An 11,348-nucleotide genomic window follows, 5' to 3' on the forward strand; every position below is an offset into this window, starting at 1 on the left:
GAAAGACAGTCTAATGGAACAGAATTTTTTTTTTGTGGTTGCTGTGTGCATCAAAATAGATTATTTATGGTAGATAATAGAAAAATGCAGAAGAAAAATATATTTGTGATAGGTTTTTTTTTAGTAAAACCAGAAAATATTTGGCTTTGACTATATAAATTAATCACTGTTATATAGAAAAAAAAGCTTAAAAATAAGTTGATAATTTACTACAAAATTTATTCAAAATTATTGAATACTTTGTTTTATTAGAAGTGCATATTTGACAATGCTGTATTTCAAATTAAGAAAATAAAGTTAACTGAAGAACTGAGTAGTAGATGATCAGTAATTAACATTTTCTTGAACTAGTTCTTTTTGTTGTAAAAAGTATGTATTTAACAGCCACACTGTGTATAATACCAGGCACTTGTTTTGCCTTTCTCATGGCTTTGCACTTATACAGGGACAGGGGCGTCTTGCATATACCCATTACTTGGAGCAACTTTGAATGGCTGGTATTTTCTTGCAACAGAAGTGGATGATATGTGCTTCAATTATGCCAAGAAGAATGTAGAACAGAATAACTTGTCTGATCTTATAAAAGGTATGATGTAATAAGGTATTTATGTTGTGACATATCTTTGCCGTGTTCAGTGGCATATCAGAATCAATGTAAAAAAATGCTCAGTTGTTTTTACTGAAGCAGAATGTTTACTAAGGTCCATGTATGCTTAAGCCAGAAAGTCACAGCTTGTCTAGAATGTGGTGTGTGGATAGAGAACTATTCTTCCTTATGAAAATCTGAAACTTAAACTTCACCCTGGGGTGTTTTTCTCTCTCCATATTCCTTGTCTGTTACTTGTCTGTTAAGAAGTATTTCTTAAAGTTTGTGCTGTTTCTCCTGCTAGGTGATCTGGAGTGCTCCCCTCAGATCATTTGCGTGACACTGCCACAATAGAGGTATCTTGTAAAGAGAGAGTCCTTGGTCCTCACTTCTGAATGAGTTCCTAATAATACCTGTGGTAGTAGTAGCAGTATGCCAGACTTAGTCTGTGGATGAGCTTGGAAAATTTTATGTAGGAACTCGGTATACTGAAAAACAGGTCCATTATTCAGCGCTGAAATAAAAACTTTAGTGCTGCTGGAATTTGTAAACACCCTTTTTACCAAAATGTTGTCATCTTGGGCCATCTTGCTGAAATGTAAATGGCATGCTAGATAAAATCTGAAATTCCTTGCAAAGCAAATTCCTGTTTTCTATTAGTGGTTAAGGTACCACAGAAGACTCTTCTAATGGATGCACTGAAAGAAGAATCTGAGATCATATATGATTTTTGCATGTGCAACCCCCCCTTTTTTGCCAACCAATTGGAAGCGAAGGTAAGCTAACAAACTAAATGTTGTCTGTACTTCAGTATTTAGTGAGTTGGTGGGTAACAACAATTGAACCTCTTCCCTTGGGGAAGGTTGAGTGGAAAATCCCAAATCATTATGAAACAGCATTTAAATCTTCCCCCTCCCACCCTCTGCTGCAAAGGAGTTTTGAAAAACTTAACTGTTACCCTTCCTAAAGCGGAAGATTACCTGTAGTAATTTTTCACAAGTTCTTACTGTCTTGGAGAATTATTTTGGAAAGTAGACAGCTAGTAAATCTGAAATCACATGCCTGTTGTATAACAGTGGTACAGAGGAATTAGTTTCTGGCGTCATGCCTGTCTGTATTTTCCATTTCAGTAGTGATTTAGGCAGCTACAGCTCAGAACAGTTCTTGCGATACCCACTGAATATACTCAGAAACTTAACTCCATAATATAAGGCAGTAGAAAAGAGATTTAAGTGTTTAAATTAAACACTGTAGATTGTAATTGTGTAGATGCATGTAACCAGCATGTCTTACCACATAATATTAGCAGGATACTGGTGTGTGACACGTAACTTACCTGGGTTTTGAGATTTTGGGAATTTGCTCGGTTATGCTTATTTTGAAGAGATCTTTGTCTGTTATCTACGGTTCTGTTGGGGGAGGATAGCTAGAGGTGGTGATACTTGCTACCCAGTAAAGATTGAGGCAGGAAATACTGTACAAAGCGGCCCAACATTTTGTTAAATGTTTATCTCAAATGTTCTTTTTTTTTATATCCAGGGAGTAAATTCTCGAAATCCACGGCGACCTCCTCCCAGTTCTGTAAATACAGGAGGGATCACAGAAATCATGGCTGAGGGGGGAGAACTAGAATTTGTCAAAAGAATTATTCATGATAGTCTACAACTTAAAAAGAGGTTACGGTAAGTGCTTTGTTCCAGTTAAAAACCCCACACCTTTTATCTGCTGCTTTGGCAGAAATCATGTCAAAGTGATACTTTAAGTAAGGGATGTACCTGTGGTCCTGTAGTAGCTGTTTGGTTTGTTTAATGATATACACGCATCAGTAATTCAATTCAGTTTATATAAAATTCGTTGTTCCTGAGCATCAATTACAGCTCATCATTGGAAGTGTTTAAAGGCAGAAGGCAAAAAAAGCCTGTACCAGTGACAGTTACAGCTTACAGTTAAATTAACACACCTAACTTGCTAAAGACAGTCAGGGTTGATTCTTAAGGGCATCTGGGGTGGGAGGATTTATGACACTGTCTAGTTATCTGTTCATTACCTACAAATTTCTATCTTTTCCTGTCTGAATTTTGGTAACTTGCAGCTTTGTCTGCTAAAGGGCGTTGCTGTACTGAATGCTATCTTGGGTGAACATAAGCTGCAATAAAAACTATAGTGAGACCTTCTTTTGAACAAGATCAACAGATGGCACATCTTCAGTTTTTTGACTATTATACTTCCCCTCCCCTAGTATTATATGTTATTCCTCTAGCTCTTCTGGAAGATTCCTTCAGGGTTTGTTTTTTTTTTTTTTTAAATATCCTTCTAAAATATAGCTGCCAACATTTTATATGTGTGTTACCACAGCTTCATCAGTGCCCTAAGCAAAGGAAATAGAGCCTGTCTTTTGTACATTCAAGAAGTGTTTTGTTTTGTTTAGACCCTTCTAGGCAGAGCATTGCATTAGAATCTCATCTTCATCTGTCTAATATCAAATTTTTTCTTTAGAAGGTTTGTTTTCTAGTAATGGGCCTGAAAAAATGAAGAATATATTCAGTTTTTAGAAAACCAAGACAAAGCAAAACTGCATTTGCTTCTGTTAGAAGTGTTTCTGTCTTCTAGTGCTTTGAAGGAAAAAAAGTTGAGAAGGTTTGCAGAGGTTGCATTTTCATAAACTGTGAAGTGTTTTTAAAATTTTTTTTATTTAACGTCCTTCCTTTCTCTGTCATCCCCCAAATCTTGCAAAATATAAAAAGGGGATAGATAGTATGGCAGAGTGATAAGATAGAGGTTTTGATGTTCAGAAATGGTTACAAACCAGAAGAATTAAACTTTTGAGAATTTTAACAATGTTTTTTGTGCCAGCAAGGATGCTGAAATATGATGGGTGTTCCTGCCAAAGTTTGTAGGTAAAATGTTATTTTAGACTACTTGATGCAGATGAGCTTTTAGGTGTGTATGCTCTTATCCATGTCTAAAATAAATGTAGTGGTTTTTCAAAACTAAATATAAGCTGAAACAGTTGTTCTAAATTTAGTCAGTGATAAAATGAGGGGAAAAAAAAAATCTAAGCAGATGTGTTTCTTCCCCTTCCATGTGACCCTAATAAATTCATCACTAACATAAAACATAAGAAGACTTGGCTGAGGATGCAGGTGAGGAAGTGACAGAGGTGTTTTGAAAGCTTTCTTTTGGGCATCATGGCTTGCAGGTCAGAAAGGAAGTGATTGTATATATTTATATTTTTAAAATGTTCTTTCACTTGCAACTGGGTATTTTTATCCTTTGGACATGTTCTTTCTGGTTTGTACTGGGTTTATTCCACCGCTGTAGTTTCCACAGGAGCATGTGGTGTATTGTATAAAATACTATGATCTGGAAAGCACATGTATATCATTTAGGACTTAATTGTTTCTGTAGGGTAGTGGCAGGGGATACATCTGTGATGACTTCTGATTTTTTCTGATTCTACATGATGTGTGTGGATCTAGGGGAAACTTGCTTTTGATAAGTTGCTGTTTGAAGACCTTGAAAGGAGTGGCAAATGTAGTAGAGAACTGACTGACGTTACTCTCAAGGCAAGAAATCTCTACCTTGAAAAGGAGATGTGGAATTATGAGGAATGCATTGTTCCTGTATTGCTCCTCTTGGCAACACCGCTCCTTTAGGAAAAAGGAGGATATCTCTTGATCTGATAAATCAGTGGCGTAAGGCATAGAACATACCAACATGCTAACTGTATATCATATTTAGGAAAAATAAGCTCTGTGTGGTTGGGGGGGTTGTTACGGTTTTGAATGGTTCAGTTCATGTTTTTGAATAAACTGCCTTGGAGAATCTGTTAGAGAAAGAACAGCTTACTTAAAATACTCTTTCCTATTTTGTTAGAGAGAAGGTTTGGCAACCCTACCAAAGGGCATGAGTAATGAACTGTTAGTAGGTAGAGATTCCCTTGGGCCAACAGATGATCTTGGCTAATTTACCCCCATCTGCACTTCAGCTAGGAGTCAGAGGTTCAGTTTTGTAATTTTGGGAAAGATGTGTGGTTTTGTTTTGCTAGAAATGTTGGACTTTAAGTATTGCTGTGTGAAATTCTGTATGTTGCATTCTGCAGGAAGTAAATTTAATACCACTGATACTATTTTTTTTTAGTTTACAGTCTATTTAATTTGTATATGTGAGCAATTTAAAGTGTTTGCTTTCAATTTAGACACATACTCTTGAGGAAACTGTCCCTTGGTAACTGGGAACTCTAGTTTTCTTACCTCGATACATTAGATTTACAAATAACCTTTTTGGATCCAGTCATCAAAAAAGTATGGAAGAGAGGGTTGTAGAGCTCAAATAGTAAATTAGATGAAGAACAGAGCTGTAATGTTTGGAGATATTGAAGATGTGGAGCTGGGTGGAAGAATAAGCTCTGCCAGAATTTGGAAAATAAATTTCTTTCCTTTTTTTCCCCTTGTTGGCTTCCTCATGAAGTATGCATTAGGTGATGGAAGCCTAGATAATGAGTTACAAATGAGCAGAAGTGATAGGTCTTCTAAGGCACAAATGCTTGGCTATAGTTGAATATTCCTTTTTATTCTGATTCATGCTTCAAAGAAAGTGGAGAAATTGAAACAAATTATTGTAAGGGGTAACATCTTCCACATAACTAAAGTCACTCTTTGAAATAGGATTCTTGGTTGTTTAGGTGCTGTTTCAATAATAGACTTAATATATTTCCTAAAAACTTGAAAAGATTCATCTATCCAGTCTGTGGGCTTTCTGTTCTGATTCATGTTGTACTATATCCTAGTCTCTATTTCAGTGTGATTTTTTTGTTGTTGTTTTATTTTTAAATCTCCTATTGTTCTTTCAGGTTTCTGATCCAACTAGTTCTTTCTGGTAATTGCCACTTTCGGTTGATCTGTATTTGTAAAAGGCTTTGTTTATGTGCTGTTTGCAGATGGTACAGTTGCATGTTGGGGAAGAAATGCAGTTTAGCACCATTGAAAGAGGAACTTCGAATACAGGGGGTGAGTTTGTGTATAGTCCCTATATATCCTGTCTGTGTTCCTTATAATATATACTATGATCCAATGCATTATTATTGAATTATTTTACTAAGTTTTTATTTGCAAGAGGAAGCTGTGATTCCTTGTTAGGGAAGGACTCAAAGCAGTTGAAATTTAGTTATTGTAGATTCAAAGCTGATGGATAAGTAGCACATACTGTCTCCAGATTTTTGTCTTTATCATGTCCAGAAGCATGTCTTCGTTCATTCTAGAACTTACAGGGTTTTTGCTTTAAAATAGCCTTAACATGCTTAATAGCCTGTTGTAAAAAAAAAAAAAAAAAAAAAAATCTAGTTCTGTTACCTCTTAGCTAACATGAAATGTAGCAATTTGGTTGGTAAAAGAAATTGTGACATTATTTTAAATGGCAGCATTGTTTTGTTCATGTTCAGTTCTGGCACCAGGTAAAATTGAACCTTGTGCTACTATTCTCATGCAAGAAGGCTGTGCAAAGGACTTCTTTTATGGCTTTCTGGAGGAAGCGTAGTCTTCTCAAATTTCCATACAGAGAAAATTATTATTAGATCTGTCCTTGCATGTGGTGGAGAGTGGAAGGAAAGAGAATGCATGGTGAAATCAATTCCCAGAAAGATGAACTACAGGCCATAGGGAGTCTGTAAACTCAATGGCAAAAGCAGATGCTGAGTTACGTACCAAATTTCAAGTATCTGACTTTCTTTCCTGTCCTTGAACTGTTGCACTTCAATGTTAGTAAAGTGAGAGAAATGCTTGTGAACTTACATAGAAAGCTGTGGTGTGTTTTGTTTTTGTTTTTGTTTTGAAATTACCAATGTAATTTTGTTCAGGTTTGTAATCATTGTTGTATCAAAGCTGGGAATATGTTCATTGTAACCAAGCACATACTGTGTTGTGATTCAGGTTAGGATGCAGCATAAATGTTCTAGAAAGTCCACTCATTCTTCAAACTGTCTTGACATTTGCTGTATTTATTGGAAATTTTGTTAGAATTAGAAATCAAAAGGTGGGAAAAGTTCTAGCATAGAGACACATTTTCCTCTCTTTTTGAAGGCATTTCTCAAAAGTAGCAGATTTTATTTTATTTTTTTCTCTCTCCTTCTATGCAGATCTGGGGTCTATGCTCTGGAGCTGATGATAATTCAGAGAGAGGTGGGATGGTTGATATTTATCCTTGCTAGTATTTAGCACATTCTCCATACCATACATAAATGCCTTACAGCATCCATGTGTGGAGAGACTAGACTACACTAACATGAGTTTTAGATTTAAAGGCAGTGTAAGTTCAGACTTGATTTTTTGGGGGGCAAAGAGAAGTATTTCTGGACACATTTCTGCCATCTGCAGACAGGTGAGTGGCTTGGCTTCCCAGCCCTTCACCTTTGCTGCAGCAGTGGGTTCAGTATTCAAAGGTGGAACAGGAAGAGGTTCTGAATAAGGAGAAAGGATGTGCTTTTTGCAGACTCAGAAGGCAAATGCGTGCTGGATTGCTGCACAGAAAGGGTAGTGTTGTGAGTCGCTGAACTTGGAGCTCTGAACGGGCACAGACGTGGCAGGGCGGAGATGGGAAATCCTGGGCATGGGTACCAGGCTTGGCACTTGGCATAAGCTTGGCAGCTTCAAGTGTCACTGACATCCATGAGTGATGTCAGAAGTAATCTCCATTTCTGTCATGAGAAAATAACTCTATGCTGATTTTGTAATTTTTCTAAATTTGAAAATGGGTGCAGTAAACCAATGTTGTTATATTAATATGAAATTAAATTTTGTATTGCTTCTTTGCATAGGTTCCTAAAGTCACTCATACTGAATTCTGTCAAGGACGCACCATGAGGTGGGCACTGGCGTGGAGTTTCTATGATGATGTGCAAGTACCTGTAAGTAGCTTAATTTTGTTTTGCTTGTGATTGTGTGTGCCTCTTATTTGAGGAAGGGCCCAATGAGCTATAACTGCTGTGAAACAAACTGTTCTCCTTCAAACTGGAACACTGGAAGCACTGGGGCTGTATGAACAGTGGGATTTCTTAACTGGCTGCCAGCCTGTTCGCAGTTGTTCCATGGGATTCGTGAGTGACCTATGTTTAGGGAGGAAAAAAGAAGCCTGTGTAGAAACTTTGTGAGTTTCAGTGAAAGTAAGGGTTGCTTGTAACATACTTCAAATGGCATATTTTTAATACTACTAAATTGCTAAGTTTGGGGGTAGATTTGAACTATAAGCTTCCCTCTGGGAACTATAGAATCTATACAATGAAGTTACCAAGTAGATACGAACACGTCTAGCTCAGACTTGACTACATGAATGTAAGTGAAGCTTGTTCACCTTAACTAATGTGAGCCAGTTGCTTTTTTGGATCCAGATGTACATATACTGTAAGACAGGTATAGACAATAACCAACCTTATAGAAGATGAAAGTAAACCTTCAGTGGACTTAGATCAAAATGTGGATATTAGCACTTGACCTCTCTTCCCAAGAGCAGCTGCATTTTCTCAGCTCACAGAGAGATAATAGTTTGAAAGAACTAATGAAGCTTTTTGCCTGACGTCTGGAGGTAAACTCCCCCTGTCCATCAGGCTAGCATAAAGTGCATGATCCTGTTGTCTGTTTTTGATCTGAAACTCTTTGGAGTGAAGTGAAACACAGGCCATGTCAATGACTGTTTAGTGGCTTACATTATACTTTTAATTCTTGTGTCTCCTGAGTGTAAAAGTAATCCCACTAATAACTGTGTAGCACTGTAATTATTTTTATTTCTTCTTCTAGTCACCTCCCTCTAAAAGAAGAAAATTAGAAAAACCCCGAAAACCAATTATATTTATGGTCTTGGCTTCTACAGTCAATGAGTTATCCATCAAAGCTGCAGCTATGGGCTGGGATGCTGTAGAAGCTATTGCTGTGGTTAGAGCCTGGGTAGAGAAGATCCTTACTGATTTGAAGGTACAGTATTATGCGTTATATGTTAAAACAGCATCCTACTTGAAAGCATAGCTGTGAGAGGATAGTATGAAGTTCTGCTGTTTTCTGCAACAGGTTCAGCATAAACGTGTTCCCTGTGGAAAAGATGAAGTTAGCCTGTTTGTGACTGCCATTGAAAACTCCTGGATTCATTTGAGGAGAAAGAAACGAGACAGAATAAGGCAATTACGCGAACTTCCTCGAGCTTCTGAAGATATTCTGCAAGCAATGGAAGAGGAAAAAAACAGCCAGAAGAATGTGAGCAACAATTCAGACTGTGAAAACCCCAAGACTGAAGAGTCTGAGACGGGGTTTATGGCGCCTGATGGGGTTGTTCACTTGGCTGCAGGTGACGAACTAACAGAAGAATCTGCTGCCAAAGAAGAACACAGTGAGCACATGGAGGAAGAGGAGACAGAAGCAAAGCAGGCAGAAACATCACTTGTCAAAGGTTCCAGTAATACAAAGGAGGAACCTTGCCCTTCAGAGGAAGCTAACAATCTGACAGTTGAAAAAGAACAAAGTCCCAAAGAAACTAGTAGATGTTTTCTCTTTAAGTGTTTAATGAATGTGAAGAAAGAAGGAAATGATGTATTAGTAGAAATGCACTGGGTTGAAGGACAGAACAGAGACTTGATGAACCAGCTGTGCACATACTTACGGAACCAAATTCTTCGACTGGTTGCTAGTTAGCCCTTTTTCTTGCTTTGGTAAAGTAAGTCAATCCTCAAATTTTGTAAACTATTTTTAATGAATTAAAATTTTCTACTAGCCTGTTTTTTCCCCTCAAAAAAAAAAAAAGTTAAGGTAGAAGTCCACTTTAATATTTTGATTAGCTTTTTCAAAGCTGCAAAGGAGTACATGAAGTGTACTTTGTTGGACATGAAGTGATGGGGAAATAATAGATTTTGTGTTGCAGTTGTGAAACTACATGTTAAAGTGAAACATGTCTATGCTGTGACTGTTTCAAGTATCAACTGCTTATTCTGGTCTTTTTTCTGGTGCGATAGAATTATATATTGTTAATAAGTAGAAATCTTTACTGAAATATTTTCTTCCATATTTTTTCAATACTAATGCAGGAAATTATTAGTCTGCTGTGGGAATTGTTTTCTGCAGTGAGGAGTCTTCAGCTAAGGATTTAAGTATACCTCTCCCTTTTAATGCATTTAACCTTTGGTCTACAGAGTAGCAAGATGGATACATCCTCCAAGTTGTCAATTCATTAAAATAATAGCTTTACAAAAAACACGTTTTGTACTTTTCTGGTGCTTGGGCTTTGAAACACAGAAGAGCCTACTATTAGCATCTGGTTTTGTAAACTTTAACAACAAAATAAGCTTTTTGAGCTGCTCGGTTAAAAGAAGATTTACCTATGGTGACTGTTCCATGAGACCATTCCTTACACTAATTCAAATATAATTGTCTAGAATGACAGCAGTATTCTTGAATTATTTTGCTTCTATTTAGTCTTAAGAGATTGCTTTAGTGACAGGAATGAGAGCACATGCTCATCTTCATGGGCCAGAAATTCCTTATGCAGGACAAAGATGGGCACAGAAGCTTTAGGTTGTTGTGAAGGAAGACAACTGGAGAAAAGGCTGTTGCTTCTACACCTGAGTCCCTAGTCTTTTTTTACCAACAGCTGTTTTGGGTGGTAAACTGTTGTAAATAGTTTAAATATTAAATATTTAAATGGTTTACATTGTCCCAGTGTTTCCAGGCCAATGACCTGTTCCTGTGAGAAGAGAGGCTGAGGGACGTGGGCCTTGGGTGTATGTGTCTGAGATCACGAGCACTGGCACTGCTTTCCATGAAGACAGCCTCCCAAGCTGTGATCCATTTCTCTGTAGAGGTCTGCAGAACATGGGGAGTTTTTCTGAGAGAGTGGAGTGTGTGTGTGTGTGTTACCTGAAATAAAAGACATGCTCCTGGTGGACAGAATGAAATACTGCCTGTGTTCATGCTATTGGAACCACTTTGAATGTTCACCCTTAGTTGTCAATATTTCTGGAAAGATTAGTATCTTTTCTTAAGTTGAAATTAAAAGCAACTTAGAAAAGCCTTCATTTTCCCCCTCTATTGTTAACCGTTGTATATTGTGCTTCTTAGCACTTCTTCAGGTGATGGACAAAGACTTGCATATTTGGGGTGCTGCAGAATTTTCACAGAACTGCTTCTGATATTCATGTCCCTGGGGAGAGATAAAACCTAGTCTTACTCTTTTAGAATCTGAAGAGATTATTAGCTGAGCCATTAAAAACAAAGCAAGGCTGTTTGTCCTTTGCGCTGTTCCCTGCTTTATCATTTCAGTCTGTCTTCCTTCAAGGATGAAGCAGCTCTACAAGGTAAGCTTGTGTGCTTGTGGCATGCTTGTCTTGTTGAAGCAGACTTCATTACCTTGCTTCATTAATTATCTGTCTTTTGCCTGTACACTATGAATAATGTATACTCCTGACTGTTGCTTAAACAAAGCCATTTTTACAAAGAAAATGACTAGTCTGTGATTTGGAGGACTGGTTTAGAAGTTCAGATGTTGTCCTGGCATTTTATTTTAGTACAAATGCTTTGACAAAGGTGAGTGTGGCACTTAGAAAGCCACTCCTGTGTTAGGGAGGAATAGTAATTACAAGCTGTGTAATTAGTGTAAATTGCTGTCATCACATTCACAATGCGGATGTAGCAATCCCCGAAGAGTTCTAAGTGACAGGGGAGTACAGCCCGACCAGACGTTCGGCCAGGCCGGGGTGTCGTGCCTACCCCCTTCGCGGCGAGACCACCCT

The 11,348-nt window shown here is 37.6% G+C and overlaps 1 protein-coding gene across 1 annotated transcript in view; it reads left to right on the forward strand.

Annotated features, from left to right (window-relative positions):
- The window catches only part of METTL16 (methyltransferase like 16), a gene marked incomplete at its 5' end in the record, with an annotated part of 11,350 nt that extends 2,057 nt beyond the window's left edge, over nucleotides 1-9,293 (forward strand). The window contains 7 exons of the mRNA XM_010077389.1: nucleotides 446-586; nucleotides 1,247-1,362; nucleotides 2,126-2,268; nucleotides 5,526-5,595; nucleotides 7,398-7,487; nucleotides 8,374-8,547; nucleotides 8,641-9,293. Of these exons, the coding sequence (XP_010075691.1) occupies nucleotides 446-586; nucleotides 1,247-1,362; nucleotides 2,126-2,268; nucleotides 5,526-5,595; nucleotides 7,398-7,487; nucleotides 8,374-8,547; nucleotides 8,641-9,258 (1,352 nt within the window). The remainder of the gene's footprint in view (nucleotides 1-445; nucleotides 587-1,246; nucleotides 1,363-2,125; nucleotides 2,269-5,525; nucleotides 5,596-7,397; nucleotides 7,488-8,373; nucleotides 8,548-8,640) is intronic.
- Nucleotides 9,294-11,348: the final 2,055 nt, after the last annotated feature.

This window comes from Pterocles gutturalis, unplaced genomic scaffold, assembly GCF_000699245.1.
Source record: "Pterocles gutturalis isolate BGI_N339 unplaced genomic scaffold, ASM69924v1 scaffold42168, whole genome shotgun sequence".
NCBI classification, from domain to species: Eukaryota; Metazoa; Chordata; class Aves; order Pterocliformes; family Pteroclidae; genus Pterocles; species Pterocles gutturalis.